This window comes from Pinus tabuliformis, chromosome 7 (genome assembly GCF_031772625.1).
Source record: "Pinus tabuliformis cultivar Carrire ecotype Pingquan chromosome 7, CPIR1, whole genome shotgun sequence".
Taxonomy (NCBI): Eukaryota; Viridiplantae; Streptophyta; class Pinopsida; order Pinales; family Pinaceae; genus Pinus; species Pinus tabuliformis.
Window position 1 is genome coordinate 1,531,456,198 of NC_142293.1, and position 20,267 is coordinate 1,531,476,464.

Genomic DNA, 20,267 nt, shown 5'->3' on the forward strand with positions numbered 1-20,267 from the left:
GCCCAGATTTCCTCTCCCTGGAATTCTTGAGCTGGTTGGCCAGTGGAATTCCATGTTAGACCTGGTAAGGTCTCTATCAAAGAAACTGTCTGGATGTGAAAATGACTCGATTTGGTTGTAAGAACCAGTTTCCATGGGTTGGGAATTCTTTAGTCCAATGTGGACTCATGGCTAAAGGAATTAACTAATCAGCTATATGTTATGTTAAAAATGAATTTTACATATAGTTGTGTAAAATATGTTATGCACATTTAATAAGAAATGAGCTTAGTTCTCAATAAAGAATAAATGGAAATGTTAACTCCTTTATTGTGTTATTAATGTTGTGAACATCTTAGTGGGAGCTAAGACAATTCTTGCTTGATGCAGTGATTGACTGTTTTGATGATTAGAGAGCTAGGTGCTCTTTTGGTACTTCTTGAAGTACTTTACGAGTGTCTTTAGTGAGAATTCGTTCAGTGTGCACATGAGCAGTGATTTATCATTTGATGATTAGTGTTAGTGCTCTTTAAGTACTTGTAAAAGTACTGTGATTTAGAAAGCATCTAACATTGCACAATTGATTGCTAGTCAAAAGTGTCTCATTTGACTCAAAATATAGTGACTAATGTGGTTGAATTTGTTAGTCATATATTGCAGGAACTACTTACCATGGAAGGTTGAAGAATTGTCCAACCTCTATTAACAGGCTTACATGAAAGTATTCATGATTTTCAAGCATAAGATGGTAAGTTATGGTAAGTTGACACAGAGAATTGTTTATTATGAATGAATAAGGGCCAGGTGGTGGCGATTAGAAGTTGCATATTTTTGCAGTTACGAATGATTATGACTATTGATGCTTATAACTAATGATATTTCTTAAGACTATATCATTACTATTTTGTTTGTCGTCTTTTCTTGGAATGAAATCGTTGATTTCAAAGAGAAAGGATCACATTTTGTGTGGATTAGATGGTAATACCACGAGTAAAATATCAAGTTCCAACGAAAGATGAACACCGAGGACGGTGTTCCTGTTAAGGGGGGGAGTATGTAATATACCTATTGTGATTAACCCCACGTAAGGTAATTTTAAATTACCAATCAGTTAATCAAACCTGCGTAAAAGTAATTTTAAATTACATATCAGTTACAACTAATTCTTGGCATTGGTTAAATGGATCAGCGAGCACCCTAACAGGGGAACAGGAGAAGGTGGATGGAGAATGGTGTGCTGGAGGGACAGGCAGAGTGTGTGAGAGAGAAAAGGGAAAAGAGCCTGAAAAGGACTACGTCTGGTAAGGACCAGATAGTCAAGCACGGAGTGCTGGTTTACTGAGGATTGTGATCCGGTAAGCAGAAGCTTGGGGGGAGACTCAAGTCTTGGAGGACTCGTCTGGTAAGGACCAGATAGTCAAGCACAGAGTGCTGGTTTACTGAGGATTGTGATCCGGTAAGCAGAAGCTTGGGGGGAGACTCAAGTCTTGGAGGACTGGTCTCACGGTTGGGAGGAAAACAAGCATCACACAAGGATTGACTGAAGGTTGTTCCAGATTTCATCTTACCAGCAGGAAACCAGGTAAGTAACGGAACCCATTCAAGTCTGGATATCTGTGAAGCTGGAAAATTAACTGTGATTATCTGCATCATTTTTATAGATAGTCTATGGTTAAACTGTGGTAGAAAGACTGTCTAGGGTCTAAACTGAGTCAATATCTGTAATGTTAAAGATAGTGGGTACACGTAACTGGTACAGATTATTGATAGCCTGTATGGCAAGTTAAGTAGTGATGTACTGTAAAGATCTTGTATTCAGTTACAGTTATTCGCTGCAAAATGCCAGTAGACAGTGAAGATGTGAACGAAAATCTTACGCGATATCATTGTTATGATATAAAGCCAAAGATGAAATAGTTGAAACATTGAGCGAAGAAAGAGAAGCCTTTACGGTGTGACGGTAATATCAAGAAAAGAATACAGTGACCCGTGGAGTAAATGAAACGGGCTAATGACAGAATGAGTTTACATCTCGCAGTCATAACCGAGTCAATAGGACCGAAAACCTCATGCAACAATTAGACAGAGAACAAGAGGGTGTCCATACCCTAAGAAACGCATACACTGTCAGCTGAATAGAATACCCTCTTCACTCTTCGAATCATCTGTTAACAGAGTTATTATTAAAATGATGAGGAAAAACACAGAATGCGGAACCCCGAGTCGGTATAGTGTACCAAGCGGCTCATATGAAATCAGAACGTTAAAGAAAGGGCTGAGATTATCCTATTATAAACCGGGGTTTGTTACCGAGAAAAATATTATCACACATAGAGAAGAATCTAGAACCTGCGGCAGAGCCACAACATTCATTCCGCAATCATTGTGGTAATCTCACTGCATAGAAAGGGTTCGAAAACATAATCACTGTTCTTTATAACTAGAATCCCAATATTCATATGATGAGCCAAAGAAATGGAAATGAGCATTCATATGTCAACCTCATAGTCCTTTGCATGAAGGGTTGTCACTGTCGGCCATACATCTGTGGTAACAGATGATGGCGCGACAGCGTACCCTTCTATGCTAATTCAAACCCTCAGCCAGTTAGCCATGCATCTACGGAACCAGATGTAGGCACGGCGGGGTAACATATGTACATCCCTTCACAGATAACGACGAAATACAATAAGCATTACAGAATTCCATATTACTAAACAGAACATTAAGTCATTATATAACCAAAAGAGGGATACTGTAAACCTCGACTTTCAATCTATATGGGTACAAAAATAAATAGGCCACTGGTCTCGAACCAGGGTTTGTAACCAGTCACAAGTAAGCCATAGTTCCGGCATTTAAATCAAACGAAAGTACATATTCATATGTATAGAGACAATAGAAGTCCGGCCTCAGAAAAACAGCGATGTTCACCATGGAGGGGAGGGACCCGACTCCTCAAACGGTCCCAGAAGTTCTTGGTACCCAAGTAGGAGGGAGGTCCATTGAGACCTGCGACCAACCGAATGACAATGAGGTTGGGTCGCTGCTCTTGCTCAGAGAAAAACTCTGGCAACCCCAAAAATAAACCAAAAGAATCCAACCGAGAGTCAAACCCTTGTTCAGGTAAATACCTGTGAAAGGCTTGGTGGGCTTCAATAGCTCGGACTCCACGTTACACCAGAGATGCCGGAAGCTGGAGGTGCAACCTGTCAAACCAGAGAAGTAAATTAGGGCTCGGCGTGAATGTTCAATGACTATAAACATAACAAGACCTATTAACTGGTAAGGAAATTCACCTGTCCGTTTCAGTAATACCATCTCCGCAGCTAGAAACCCCTCGAACGGTGTATGAGACTGGAGCTGTGTAGTTCTTGGCGCGGAATGAAGGAGCAACCATGGCAGCGAAGAATAAGGAGCAGATACGAATGAAACTGAAGACAAAAGACTCGAAAATCCGGAGAGAAACCTTTATAAACTTTAATGGGCAGCGGTGGTACGTGGAAGCTCTGACCACCCTCGATTGCATCCGGTGGCTGAGCGCCGTTGATGAGGGCGACAGTTTCCAGAAAACCGGCGCGGGAAAAACCCAGTCTTAGAAACCATGCCCTCATCACATGGCCTGTCAGATATAACATTAAGTCACCGCCAGTTGTCCAATGCTAGAGACGCCAGCGAAGGAGTTTGGTACAGCCTCGGTATATACGAGGAATGTGCATAGAGATCTCCAACCATATAGTTAACATATAACCAGATTTATATATTAGTGGTATGGCAGCTGGATACATAACCTGTTCGCCTGCCATGTATACATTGCCTTGGGTCAGGCATGTACGCGATACAATGGCGTTAACAATAGTCAGTAATGGATTATTTATTATAAGATGTTAGCCATGAGTGGGTGCGGTTATATAGTATATAAAAATTTTATTTATAGGTGTATTATAGTGTGTAGGTCGTGACACATTCCCGCCGATATTTATATTGGTTTTCGATCCGTCCTCGAATCTTTCCGGCCTGAATCCGAAAGGCTGGTCCCACAATTTGGGTGATGTGCAAGACCCCATATGTTGACAAACATAACGCTTTTAGAGGGGATTCTGTAGCCTGGAACACCCACGACCTCTTCATTAAAATGGGGATCTGTCAACAGAACCAGCGGATGGAGACGAAGAACCTGATTTACTAAGAGTAATAGATTTACTAGTAGGTGTGTGGAGGCGCTGTTGAATTATTGAGCAATTAGTTATTAACATTTTAATTAAAAATATCAAGGAGATGTCTTTAGAATAAATAAATAAATTTAACGTCCATGTGAAATAATTTAATTTTATGTAAAAATAAAAATAAAAATAAAAAAAATTTTAGAAAAACTAAAAAGCTAAAAACTTATATTCTTGTACTTTTCTAAAATATCTCAATGTAAAATCTATATACATGGTAACTAGTTTATTTCAATATAAGTTTTGTATTTATGGGAAGGAAATGTTAAATAAAATGTTTTAATGCCCAAAGAAAAGAAGTAATTGAAAGTAAAAAAATTTCAATTATTTTGTGATAAGAGTAATAAGATAGAGATGTGTCACTCAATCAATTCTTAATATAAAATTAATGTCATCTTTAAAAATATAATAACAATAATAATAAAATTGAATGTGGGTTATAGATAAAACATTGTAATATTAAGAATTAAGTAATATTAATAACAAAAAGATAATTAACATTGACACGGTCCATAAATAAACTATTTTGATGACCATATTAAGTAAAATACTCAATCTCAACTAGATATATATTATATATGGTTTAAAAAAAATTGAAAATAAGATCACACAATTCAAATGTCAAATAAAGTTTTCCAATCATTAAATCTATTTGTACATTTAAAAATAGAATTTAAATAATGAAAATTATATATATCAAATCTAATGAAGTATACACAATTTTTTTTTTTTAAGTTTTACACTTCAAAAATATTTACAACTTAAAAAATTTGATTCCTCTCACTACTTGCTATATCCATGATTAAAATAAATATTCTAAACATTTTCATTTATTTATACATTAATTAATTAGTATATTAGTTAATCTACATCATTATTTTTATAATAAGTCATCCACTTTAAAATTGAGTGGTTGTGAAAAATGATTCCTTTTAAAAAACATCGTGGTGAATGACTTTCATGTGGTGAACTAGATACCTCATACCTCATTAGTTTAATTAGCACATTATTTTTTCTATAGCTACTTTTATCTACATCGTGGTGAATGACTTTCATGTGGTGAACTAGATACCTCATACCTCATTAGTTTAATTAGCACATTATTTTTTCTATAGCTACTTTTATCTTGGAAGAGTTATATATATATATATACTTCACAATAATGTTATATATATATATACACTTCACAATAATGTTATTCTCAAATTAGCTATTCTACTTAGGGAGATGACCCACGATTTTACATTAAATTAAAAATTATTTTTATTAACAGATGTTAAATTAAGTTAAATGTATTAGCATATAAGTGAATAATTTATTATTTAATTATTAATAAGAATTATTTAATTTGTAAATATTAATTAATAAACGTTTATATATAACCAAGTAAAAATATTTAATTTATAAATTAAAAATAATATTATTATTAATGATAACATTTATCAAAATTAAAATAATGGTTTATCAAAATTAAAATAATGGTTTGGTGAACAATATGTTTTGCTAGTTACATAGGTTCAAGTGTAACATCCCAAGTCTCATAAATTTCCACGAGGTTTATTATGATTGTTTTCACGATATTTTAAAATGTTATTTAATTTGATAAGGAATATGAATTGTTATTGGAAGGAACCAAGAAATGCATGTGACAATTACCTAAATTATAGGTGGTAATACTTTAAATAAAATTGTTTATTCATTTAAAAGAACAGTTGCCAAGAATTTATTATGATTGTTTTCACGATATTTTAAAATGTTATTTAATTTGATAAGGAATATGAATTTTTATTGGAAGGAACCAAGAAATGCATGTGACAATTACCTAAATTATAGGTGGTAATACTTTAAATAAAATTGTTTATTCATTTAAAAGAACAGTTGCCAAGAATTGGTTACCCTCTACCTGAGGTAGGTAATGAAAGAGGTAATATAGTGAGGGGCATAGAGCAAAAGAGGCTACTGGAGCTAGGTGGAATAAACCTGTGGGAGAAACTTGCTCAGGAAAGTCAACCAAGAGTACAAATTGAAGGTTGGACAATAGTCCTGACGCCATTAGTAATGACGAAGGGAGACTTTCTCGAAAGTATTATTTTATCATTATTGCTTGCATGGTAACAAGTAAGTAATATGGAGAGTCTTAGTTTTTGAGTCAGTCTATTTACATGATTTTAGAAATATCAGATATTAAATATGTAGTATGCGAGTATATTATGAATGTCAAACTGTAGTTATTATGACTTAATGACCAATAGATGTATAAATCAAACCTTAGAATACTATTGAGAATGATGAATTTTAGAAGTTATTTCTTGCTTACAGAATAAGTAAACAAATTAAACAAAGAAACAAAAACAAAGTAGTTATTATGACTTAATGACCAATAGATGTATAAATCAAACCTTAGAATACTATTGAGAATAATGAATTTTAGAAGTTATTTCTACCTTACAGAAGAAATAAACAAATTAAAAAAAGAAACAAAGACAGAGGGATCACCTCTGTGCAGAGTTTTACCCTAATGCATTGGATATACAAATCTATACAGATCTATACAAATCCTTCTCAACAGATTATGGAAATATATTTCGAATAACTGATTACATGTCAAACCCTATTCCTTTCGATGAAAGAAATAAATAAAATCTATCAATGTAATCATATACCTAATTGACTGTAATATCTCGGAATAGCACTTTTCCCATAAAATTCACAACGAAGATAAATGAAAATGTTCAGTATACAATAAGAACTTCGTCAGTATACAATAAGAACTTCGAGGCATTTCCGTCGAAGCCTCACATCTAGTTCAACATATCCATTTACATCAAAATTAAGTCTACAATAAGAACTTCGAGGCATTTCCGTCGAAGCCTCACATCTAGTTCAAAATATCCATTTACATCAAAATTAAGTCAAAAATACAGTGCAGGTGAAAATAAGATCACAACACCTGGAATTTGATAACCCAGAATATAATCGAAATGCATGAAACCCTTGCATCAAGACTAAAACATGTGCATTATACATCAAACTAAATGAACAAACACCAATCGCTAGCTAGCATAATTACAATAACCATTATAGTGACCAAATAGAGAAAACTAATAGTTTGAATTTAACTTAACAATACTTGAATAATTCCCCAACGACGCTGTATAGCTTGTGAGGCCATTAAAAGAGAATTTCGAGTCTTAAGAACAATAACATTTCAACACCCTTACAATCGTTAAACCAAGGTTCATATTCAGTAATTGACAATCAAACTTGTCGCAAAGATAATTGGACAATAATGTCTGGCTTGCAAAATGTAAATTAAAAACCCTAAAGAGTAAAATCTGCCAGCAAAACTTGGTATCGACAGGAATACATAGCCTATAAGTTTAGGACGCCAACTTGTAAAAGAATCAGGAGTGTATAAGCCCATACAACCTTGGAAATTATAGACCAAAAGCTTTAGATTTCCATACCAGGGTTTACCTGCATGAGAGGGCTGTAAGGTGTTAGTAATAGCTGATTCAGGTGAAACCTCCCGGCGAATAGAAAATAGACAGTGAGTTTTAGTGCCCTTACCTATTATCATGACATTCCATGCCACAGAAAGGAATCTGTAGAGATCAAGGAGGCTTACTGTTAAAGTATGGAGCAAATAAGAGGAAAAGAAACCAATAATAACTCTGAAGTGAACAGGTTGTAAGGTTATGGTAAACCCTTATACCTCTTCTTTGGTGTGGCAGGGAGCTGGCTGTTGTCGGCTACCCTGACTCCTCCGAGCCCATACCTGCAAAACAATGATAAGACTTAGCATAGCTTATAACAAGACAACTGTGGGGTTTCTATATTTCTTATTACTGAGCTTTTAAAATCAACTAGAACTCCAAATGCGAACCTTACCTGTAAGTAAATGGAGTCCCTTTCAACCTCTGGCGATCCAGGGCATACCTTCTATCCGAGAAAGCGCTGGAGGAAATCATAGCCATAGCAGAACAACAAAATAGGGCCAAGCAAGAGCAATAATGAGCCATCCAAGGTCCGAGGGCGTGAAGTCAAGGAGGGTATCAGTTTTTGAGACTGTGCACGCCGTCGGATTGAGGGTAGGATATCAACGGTCCTGAGCTAAGACGCCTGACATGATGGGACATCGGAGCCACACCTTACGCAGGCTTAATAAAGCTTAGAGTACATATATTTCAACAAAGTAAACCTTTACCTTTATATTGTATTCATTTCAATAATTAATATGTTTATTTGGGTTGTGGATTTATACCTAGGTTGATAATAGTAATATATAAATATGTATATATAAAATTGTTGTTAGGATGTTACATCAAGTGTTGTAACTAACATTTATGAAATAACATTTGTAAAATAAATGGTATAATAGTGAAACTAATATTTGAAATCATTGATTTTCCAAAAAATTCTTGTTTCAATTAAAATAATAATAATATAAAACTATTTTTGACTTTTATTTTTTAATTATATATAATATAATAGTGAAACAAATCCTCCACCGCCCCCACCTTTTATTATTTTATTAATAAAAATATTTTTATTTTTGACAACATTTAATTATAATAATAATTTTTTATTAACATTCACCTTTAAGAAAGATTCTTCAGAGAAAATCACATGGAATATCATTTGCCGACGCGTTTCGAACCAACTAGTGTGGTTCATCGTCATGACAAGTTGAACCACACGATGAACCACACTAGTTGGTTCGAAACGCGTTGGCAAATGATATTCCATGTGATTTTCTCTAAAAAATCTTACTTAACATTCACCTTTGTCATACCTCCAAAAAAAACAAAAATCCGAAAGATATTCATGTATTACTATAAACATTATTATAACGCTTCACCATGCGAATATCCATAGCACATTTGACATGTAATTTTTTTTTTTACATCAATCTCGCCGGACAACACTTATTGTTTTTAAACTATTATATGAAAGAGCAACACTGGGGTGCTAGGACAGTACTTCTCAGTTTACATTTAATATATTCTCAACCGGAGCGTGACAGCATAGCCTCCGCCTCGAACTTACCCCATTTAATCTCTGTCTATTAACTTATCTGCAATGTCGGTTTAATGGACATTGCAGAGGTGTCAGCTTACCTCGGGATCCTCCGGCGCATCGACGATGGAAATCCAAGCCATTCCATCGCACGGCTGGTATCGCTCCAGGTGACTTTTCAGTCTCGCTTGCAAGGGTTTGGGACTCATTTGCTTCATTTGGTTCTGGCGCTCTGTTGGGGTTCCTCTGCTCTGGTCGAAGGCTGCCCGATCCGCAGACTGGAGGTATCTCACTTACTGCATGTTGCAGAGGTGGTCTGGTGGTTCCTCTCCCATGCGGTTTGGTCAGCTCTACTTACTGCCAGGTGAATTGATTTACTCTGATCGTTTTCCTTGCACTGTTATTCCTTAAGTTCACTTTCTTTCCTATGCAAGAATGTCAGCATCACTACCCAAAAATTGTTGTTTGCAGGTTGTGTATCGGTGAGAACGTTGAGTGCTGTCGGTTGTGAAGGTGAGGCAGCTCCCCTTCCAGACATGGCGAGTTCCTTCCGGGTATGTTTATTTTTGTTGTCCACCTAAACTATATGGCCTGTGGAGGGATGCGCTTGTTTAAGCGGTGTCTTACTTTGTCTTTCCCTTACCAGGTTGGTTTTCCAGACTCTGCCCTAGAAGGGTTTCGGGTTTTTATCCTGGGGGGTTTTTATCATGGTATGTATTCTGTGAGATAGTAAACGTTTAAGTTCAGTTTTAGTACTTAGGTTTTGGCCCGCGGGGGCCTTGTAAGGTTTTGGTGCCGATTACGCTTCGGCTTTGAAGTTGTATAATTTTGTACATTTGTCTCTTCTCCTGGATATGTATGTGTATAAGTCATTCGACTTTCATATTTAAGTTATGGTCAGCTGTTCGTTTCACTGTTCTGATATGTGTACATGGATATTATCTCTTCTCCGTAATAATGCTCAGCTTGTTCGATTTCTGCTCCAGATGTTTGGTTATACTCTAGCTAGAGTCATGGTTCTGTTTCTGTTATATTCTTGCATGCATTACTGTCTTTGGAATATGCTGGGTTTTAGTCTTGAGTTGGAGGGGTAGCTTCTGTTATCATTTACAGTAAAGTTACTAATTCGAATTATATATGCGAACACATTATCAGCTGTTACACTTTGGTATGAGGGTTTTATTTTTTAGAATACCCTCTTTAATTCTGTGACTTATTCTCTGCTGGAGGCCTCTGTCTGCGGCTAACCCATTAGGGTACGCAGAGGACTGGTAATCGCGCTATTATTAGCGACTCTGTTGGCAAACTCCAGAATCGGCCTCTTATTTACTTGAATTTCTAGTTAGCTTCAGTCTTACTTTTACACAGTTTTTTCCTTGATTCTTTTTATGCAAATAGAAGGTTCCAGTCTCTCAAACTATAAATGTTTTCTCGGTGAAGTAGTTCCAAAAGGAGTTCCAGTACCTCATTTCCATTCAAGGTTAATTTTTCCATAATATAATTAAAAATTTTAAAAGCAAAAATACCACAAAAAAGCAATCATTGATTAGGTGGAGATGTAAACGGTCGAAAGAATAAAAACCTATCACCAAAAAAATAATAAATATATACGTCGATTTTTCGGATTTCAAAACGCTAACCATTCGAATACTGTGGATAATCCGGGGTTCCTTTTGCAACGTCGGTCCGTGATCGGACTCCCCGTCAGCGTGAAACGATGTGTTGTGCGAATTTTTCGGGCCTATGACGAGTGCTCAAAAAGTGGGGCCTAGCGAAATTTTCAACTTAGATTGGAGTGTGCAACTGTCATTTGCCTCATTTGAAAAGTTCAAAGAACTATGCAGAAATTAAATATGGGAGAATCTGTTTCTCAGTTTTGATAGAGCATGCGAAAAAGATAAAACATCACATATCACATCTCTCTATTGAAGAAGTAAGTCTCGTTTATTGATAAGATTGATAAACAGAGAGTCCCACCCTTTCTTCTCAATTTTTTTTTGTTTTTCTTTTAATATTTTTATATTTTCATTTAATTTTTGGTAATATTCCTTTCTCTCAACTTCTTATTTTTGTGACTGGCTCTCTTTTTATATCTTTTTATGGTGTGTTGTTCTCTTTTTATACTTTTTATTGTTTGTTCTTCTCTTTTTCCTTTCTATTGTTTATTTTTTCTTTTAATCTTGATTTGTATATATTTTGTATTCATAATTTCTTTTAATAATCTTTATTTTCATAATATTGTTTCTTTTATTAGTCCTTCATTTTTTATTTTTATTTATTTTTTGAGTTCAAAACTAAATAAAAAACCAATATTTATAAAACTAAATATTTTATTTATTTAATCAAAAGCCAATATTTATTAACCTGTATTTCAAAACTTAAAAATCAATTATATATTTACTTAGTCAAAGCATTTTATTTTTCAAAAAATTGAATAAATAATCGAGTAAATAAATAAATAAATAAAATATTATTTAGCTATAAATTTATTTATCTAAAACTAAATATTTATGTAATTAATCTACACATATTTAGTCTATAAATAGTTAAATAAATAAATAAATAAAATATTTTTATCTATCTATTAAATATTTACCTTTTTCTTTGACATTTGTTTTTCCAATTCCGACATTAATGTATTATTTAAGGCAGTAGTCTAATTAAATTTCTTTTTTGCCTTTAAAAGGCAGTAGTCTAATTAGATTTCTTTTTTGTTCCGGCAAGATTTTGATTAAAAAAGGGGAGGGATTTTTGTAAATCCAGGTTACAGCTATCAAACTTCAAGGTTTTGGGTGCTCTAGAGGTTTTTGAGGGTGCATCTATTTTCACTATCAAAAACATGATTCAAACACTCCTAGTGCAAGATTTTTTGAATTCTTTTTGCGTGGATTCTGGGCAATTCCTCTACCTATGTAGACACTTCCTTATTTAAGTATGACCTAAGATATTAATCTATTTAATCCTAGATATTTTTATTTAATTATGAAATATTATTTATTTTCAAATTATTAATTAAGAGTTACATTCTAAGAGTGAGTTTCATTATATTAAAATGTTAATAAATTTATAATTTCGAGTCAAAACTAACTATGAGATTCTAACGTTAAATTAATTCTCTTCATCCCTATCCCTATTTAATGTTATTTAATATGATGTCATGATTTGTTTATCCATCTTGTCCTCATGATGAACCATGCCACATGGTTCGAAACACAAATTAATTCTCTTCATGGCTATCCTTATTTAATCTAATGTCATGATTTGTTTATCCATCTTGTCATATTCTCTTCATGGCTATCCTTATTTAATCTGATGTCATGATTTGTTTATCCATCTTGTCCTAATGATGAACTAGGGATGCATGTGGACAGATACATTTTGATGTGATTTTCTCCCAAATATTTCTTGCAATTTGAAGAGATATTTTTTCAATGTTACAGTGCTAAGAGTACCTCATTGGTTATACTAACATGGACCGAGTGTAAAAAGGAAAAATAATGTAAATATATATTAAAAAATAGATTGCGTTTATTATGGTAAAAAAAAAAGGAGATTAAAACTAAGCGTTGCCTACTGACACAAGAGTAGGAATCTAGAAAAAAAGATCAAATTTTTTAATGATGGAGTCTTTGAACCTTTTTTTGATGGTGGAAATGGATTCAACGTCATCAAAAATCCTTCGGGCATCCAAAATCCTAAATTTTGACTGCTGTAACCCAGATTTTCAAAATTTTCTATTGGATTTTGTCGTAATCTTGCCAGAATTTTCATTATTTCTGAGCTAAATTGTGGGCTTTTTAGAATTTGCTTTAAAATTGCTATTCCTTTAAGTAGTTTTTGAATATAATTTTTCCTTCTTGGAAGTTAATCTTTAACCTACCAGGAAATAGATCAACTTTGATCATTTCTTAGAGTTGAATAATGTACTTCGTGAATCATGAAATAATATAATTATACATTAGATTCAAATATTTTATGAACAAAAAAGTATGATGATAATTTGGATTATTAAAATTTATTTATCACTTTAAAAAATAGCATTGTGTACCGATGCCACAAATTTGTCGGGACGATAATTAGGTAAACAAATTCAAAAATCATAATGCTAGAGTGTTTGAATATTTTATTTTATTTTTATATGGTGAGAATGGATTTATCACTATCACGAACTCGTGGGGCACCCAAAATCCTGAAGTTTGAGAGTTGTAACCCAAATTTTCAAAAATTTCCACTAGATTTTTTCATAATCTTGCCGAAATTTCCATTATTTTATGGGCTAATATGTGGGCTCTTTAAACCATGTGTAAAAAAATATATATCTAAACTTAATAACAAGTCCTTTCAATCTTCACCTTACAAATCAATAATTGAGAATAACTATCACATGATTTTGATGGGATATTTTAAAAGTAAATTTTATTTATAAGAAAATTTATTAATAAGAATTAGTGTAATATTAATAACTAACACAATCACAATCACATCAATAAAGTGGTTTCTATACGCTAATTCCCTCTCTTTTCCACCTTATAATAGCATCAATTGACATATAAAAGTTGGAAAATGACATTGATCAGCTTATACCAATCACTAATAATGTGGTTGTTCTAGTTGAGGACTCGTGCATGGGGTTGATTAGTAGACCATGGTTAACTATAGTTGACAAGGTTGACCATAATTGAGGAGGGTTGGTAATGGTTGGCTGATGTTAACCATGCTTGGCCATGGTAAACCATTAATCTAAAAATGTATTTATGTTATATTAATGTTGACCATTATTACTTTAATGTTACATTAATATTTGTCAACCATGGTTGACAATGGTTGAAGTTACATTAACGATTGAACAAGGTTGACGAGGTTGATCATGGTAAACCATTATTGTGACAAAATATTTATGTTACATTAATATAACATGTTGAACAAGAATGACCATGTTTAAAATTGGTGACAATGTTTGACCATGATAAAGCCTCCTTGACAATTTTTGAACATGGTTGAGTATGGTCAATCAGAGTCAAGTTATGGCTAACCATGAACAAGGTAGTATGTTGTCCATGCTTATCACAATTAGATATGGTTGTCATTGGGTTGACCATGTTTACCATGGTTTTCCAAAGGTCAATTGTACTGAGTATGGTTGATCATGTTGTGTATGTTTGATTATTGTTGATTATGCTTGAGCATAGATGAACATGGTTGAGAAAGGTAGATTATGGTTGAACTTGGTGACCATGTTTGAGCATGGTTAATATTTCTTAACCAGGGTTGAGCTTATTTAACCATGGTGGACTTTGGTCAACATATGTTTGACTATTGCTAAACATGGTGGACCAAGATTGTCAATATTTAGCTCTAGATGATTATGGTCAACCGTGGTTGACCATGATGCCCATGTTAATCGTGGTTGGCCATGTTGGAAATGGTTCACCACAGTAAAAAAATGGTGAACCATGTAGATCATCGTTGACAATGATCATTTGACAATGGTTGACCTTGGTTGAGCATGGTTTGCCATCTTCACCATGTTGAAGACGGTTGACCTTGTTGTTTGCAATTGACTATCTTCAACCACATATGACCATATTTTATTGTGTTTGAGCTCAATCAAATGAGGGAACATCATGATTGGCATGGTTAAACATGGTCGGCCATCGTTTTCAATGGTTTTGGTTAAACAAGGTTGTCCATGGCTAAAGTTGGCAACCGTATTTGACCATGGTTGAAAATGGTTGATTATGGTAAAAATATTGTTAACTATGGTCAAATAAGGTCAAGTTATGGTTAATCAGGAATATAATTGTCCACATTGTCTATGGTTGTCTATCTTAACGATAGTTGTCCATTATTTGACCATGTTGACAATGATTGATTAGGTTGTCCATGATGGACTATGGTTGAGAATGGAAACATGGTTGGAAACACTTGAGCTTGTTTGAAAATGGTTGAACTTGGTGACCATATTGGATCATGGTTGGGCTTATCCAACCATGGTTCAATATGGTCAACATATGGTTGACTATGGTTAAACATGGTAGATCGAGGTTGTCAACATTCATCTATAGATGATTGTGGTCAACCATGGCTAACCATCATTCCCATGCTAACCATGGTTGGCCATCTTGATCATGCTTACCATGATTAAGCACAGTTCACCATAGTCAAACATGTTTACCATGTAAACCATTTTGATTGTGGTTTTTCCATATTTGATATTAGTTGAACATGGCTTGCCATTTTAACCGTCTTGATCATGGTTTAACTTGTTGTAAAGGATTAACTATGCTTGACCACATATGATCATAGTTGATTAGCCTTTAACCTCAATCAAATGATGGAAGATCATGGTTGACTTGGTTAAACATGGTTGACAATGGTTGTTAATAGTTTTCCTTTTTTCATTACAACATCATTTTTGTGTTCAATTATGATGACGTTTGATGTTCATCACATTCTAATGTCATTTGTTGCGCATCACAATGTGATGAAATTTATTCTTCATCACATATGACATTATCTATCGTTTTTCACATTATGTCATGATTTATCCTATAGCTTAACCATGGTAAAAAAATTTCATCCTTTCTCAATCATAGTGAACCATAAGAAAACAAGGAAAACACAATCAACCATACTCACCATGTGCAATGCACCTCCAAATTACACGTAAAAATAAATTATTCTACTTAATCTAATATTGGCATGCTATCATTATTAAGTTGTAGTGAAGTTTGATCTTAAAAAAAGAGTCTACTTCCAAGGTCATATAGAATCAATATTGCCATCTGTATGATCTTAAGTGATTTCGATTGATGAAATGATATTGAGGTATTCTTTCCATCAAGATTCATACTCTTTTAATTTTAAAAAGGGGAAAAAATATCTTCTCTTAATGTGGTTTGGTTTTCCCTTGAGAATAAAAAAATATGTTTGGGAACTAATGAAAGTTTTCCCTTGAGAATAGAAAAAATATGTTTGGAAACTAATGAACGCATGCATCATTTTCAGCGCGCGACTTCTCGAACTCGAAACCTATTTCTTTTGAATCATTCTTATGACTTATATCAACCATTGAGCCCTTATGTCATAAGGTATATGAACCTCTGCCTTAGTCCAATGTATATTCCATACTTCAATTTATTTATTTATGGAAGCTAATACTTGTGGTAAGATAAAACTTGATTGATAGAATAACCTTGATTATGAGCAAGCAATGAGCTTGTTTAGGCTCGAAGCTAGTTGAGGCACCAAACTTGATGATGAGCATGCTACAACATGCTCTAGGATCCAACCTAAGTGGACGCATCAACCTCCTCCTTCAAATTCTTCTGGTCCTATTTTCAAAATATTTCAAAATGGATCCACTTACTCTTTAATCAAAATAAATCTTCAAGTGAATATTATGATACTTCCATATTGTTTTCCATGCCCTAACAGACCTTGCCATAGCTCTTCTTTTTCATGTTAATCAATTCGATCACATTAAGCTCATTTGGAAATCTATTTCTGTCATAAAGTAAAAGCTACTACTTTATGTTCACAATTCCTCAAAACATACATAATATATTTTCATCATAAAAAGTAAGTCAAAAAAGCTTTTCATGCCTTCAAGATTCTCCAAATTCAAGCCTTGATCAACATGCTTCTCTCAGCTCTCAATTTAGACTTAAAATGAGTCTAGAAACCCCCAAAAGCCTTCCAAAATCATAAATCAAATTAATTATTCTACAATTTCCCCTTTTCTGGGTGCACTTCTACAAAATGATAAAATCTGGTGATTGGTTCTACATAAGGTCCCTTTTCGGCCTCTTATGAATTCATTCTAAAGAATGTATATAAATATAAAATTAAATTTTAGACCTATTAGCCACTGAGACTTGACCTAGGGTCTCGTTGCAGACACAATGACTCCACCACCAACTGATCTATCTAATGGGGCTTGTTATAACCCAGTTCCTACCTTCTTTTAATGTGCATGGACTTTAATCAAAATAAGTGGTGTGTGGGATTTAACGTCGAGACTAGTTGAATAACTCATATCATATGTCAAGGTTACAATTAAAACATTATGCAACCATCCAACATACATTGGCTACTTGTTAGTGCATCAACCTAAGGTTTTGTGTGTAAAATCTATGTCTGCCAACTTGGTTGAGTCACTCCACGTAATGTAATGGCCACTTGACATGTTAAGTGCCACACCACAAAATATTTTTGTCTCAAACTATTCTTGTCTTAAATATAAAGCTTTGTCTTAAAATAATTGTCTTAAACTGTTTTTGTCTTAAAATATTTTTGCTCAATTTTTTTTGTCTTCAATATAAACATTGTCTTAAAATATTTTTGTCTTAAACATAAAGTTATGTTTCAAATTATTTTTGTATTAAATTTAAAGTTTTGTTTTAACATAATTTTGTCTTAAATATAAAGTTTTGTCTTAAAATATATTTGTTTCAATTGTTATTAAATTTTAATGTAAAATAACTAAAATAAAAAGTGATTTTTTAAGACAAAAGATTTCTTTGGTAAAAAAAAAGTGTCTTAAAAATGCCCTTGGTGTGGTAGTGGGTTCGCCGATGGAAAATTTTTCTTTTCCAGAACCAGAAGAATGGAAGGTCTTGTCGCCCCCTTCGCCATTCCGGTAAGAGCGTTCATGAACTGAAAGAGGCCAAATGCGTCACTAATGGAATGATTGAAATCTATGGCGAGTTTGAACCCTCCGCATCTCAGACGCATTACCTAAAAATTATGATTAGCAGTACAGTTAGAAAACACAATTTTGGGTGCAAGAAATAACAGTGAATGCCACTGTGCAAGATAACAAATGGAGGCGAATACAAACTGAATTCATCAAATAAAATTGACTCAAGGCATTAATGTATTAACCTGAATTATAAGGATAGGAGAATCGGAAATAGTCTCTGAGGCGGGCACATCATGCAGTAGATATTCTCGGTTGGGAAAGGACGGTAGGAGGTCTCTGAATTCCTCCAGAGCAATGTCTACATCAGAGTCCACAAACATCACACCTTCTCCCGTGCCCTCGATCAGGAGCTTACTTATGGGCACGTCTCTGACTCTTCTGGCCAAATGGTAGTAAAATACTAAAACTCAGAGAACATAGCATAGAACACTAAACGCAAAATACAACTTACTCATTCCATTACCAAGAAAGGATTTTTATACACAACGGAGAAGTTTTTGGATTCTGGTTGTCGGTGGCTTCTTCAGGACACTACCAGAAGTCTCCAGAAGTCTCGAGGCCATCTCCCGAACTCTCGAGATGGTTGAGCATTTAATGAGTTTGGTGGTTGGAATTAATGTTTCCAACACTCCCCCTTAATTCCAACCATAAGATAAACATACAAAATACACTATAGCACAATACATATGACACATGTATTCTTAATTGACATGCCTCCTGGTCTAAGTCTCATCTAGGCTTACAACATAATCTAAATTTTCTACAACACATAACTTACTTCTACAAAACTCAAATTTTTCCTTCCCAAGAGGCTTAGTGAATATTTCAGCTACATTCTCATTTGTATTATAATATATTACGACAATTTCTTGTGATTGGACCTTTTCTCTTACAAAATGATATTGTGTGTCTATATGCTTTAACCTTGCATGACACACAGGATTGTTCCCCAGTTTGATAGTGCTTTGATTATCACATTTGATCACTATAGGTTCTTGTTGACCCTCACCAACATCTTCAAGTATTCTTTTGAACCATATAGCTTCGCAGGTGGAACTACATAATGCTTTATACTCTGCTTCAGTTGATGACAAGGAAATTGTTGGTTGTTTCTTACTGCTCCATGATATAGCTCCAAATCCTATATTGAAGACGTATCCAGTGGTGGATTTCCTATCATCTGGATTTTCGGCCCAGTTAGAATTAGAATGACTTGTCAACTCAACATTACAAGAATTAGTATATTCAATACCAAAATTGATAGTTCCCTTTAAATATCGAAGGACCCTTTTTTTAGTTATCCAATGGCTTTCATGAGGCTTAGCCATGAATTGACTAAGGATGCTTACTGCATAAGAAATGTCTGGTCTAGTGGTAGTGAGATAATTCATACTTCCCACTAATTGTCGATACAATGTTCCATTCACCTTTTTTGTTTCATCTTCACTTCTCAATTTGATATTTTGTTCCAATGGAGTACTCACTACTTTACATCCATTCATATGAAATATCTTTAGTACTTCATTTGTATATTTTCTTTGTGTGATTAAAGTCCTTTCAACATCTCTCCATACTTCAAGACCTAGACAATAGTGCATCTCACCAAGATCCTTCATCTTAAATTCCTGTGATAACTTCATTTTTATATCTTTAATCAATTTATCAGCGCTCCTTGTTATTATTAGATCATCAACATATATAGAGAGTAATACTATATCCCCATTTCTATCTGTCTTGACATACAAATTATGATCATTTTTGCTTTTGTTAAATCCTTTCTGAAAGAAGAATTTGTCGATTTTCTCATACCAAGATCTGGGTGCCTGTTTTAGTCCATATAAGGCCTTTTTTAACTTGCATACAAGATGTTCTTGTCCCTTCTTTATAAATCCTTCTAGATGAACAAGATAAATCTCCTCTTTTAAGTCACCATTTAAAAAAGCTGACTTCACATGTAATTGGTGTAGCTTCCAATCATATTTAGTTGCCAATGCTATCATTATTCTGATTGTATTCATTTTTGCAACCGGGGCAAATGTATCTTCATAATCTATACCTTTTCTTTGTGAATAACCTTTTGCAACCAATCTTGCTTTATACTTTTCTATGCTACCATCTGCATTAAATTTTGTATTGTACAACCATTTTGATCCTATAGGGACTTTATTTTCAGGTAATTTTGTTAATTCCCAAGTTTCATTTTTCATTATAGAGTCATATTCTTCTTTCATAGCTTCTATCCATTCTTTATGATTTTTATCTTGTTCATAATCTAAAGGATAAAAAACAGTCATTAATTGAGACATTAAAGCATAATATTTATACCTGATAGTGGTCTGACC

The 20,267-nt window shown here is 33.9% G+C and overlaps 1 protein-coding gene across 1 annotated transcript; it reads left to right on the plus strand.

Annotated features, from left to right (window-relative positions):
- The first annotated feature begins 9,252 nt into the window (after nt 1-9,252).
- On the plus strand, nt 9,253-9,988 carry LOC149253675 (uncharacterized). The gene is made up of 2 exons (XM_089456892.1): nt 9,253-9,585; nt 9,693-9,988. The coding sequence occupies exons 1-2, from the start codon at nt 9,296-9,298 to the stop codon at nt 9,730-9,732; spliced, it is 330 nt and encodes a 109-aa protein (XP_089313018.1). The 5' UTR covers nt 9,253-9,295; the 3' UTR covers nt 9,733-9,988.
- Nucleotides 9,989-20,267: the final 10,279 nt, after the last annotated feature.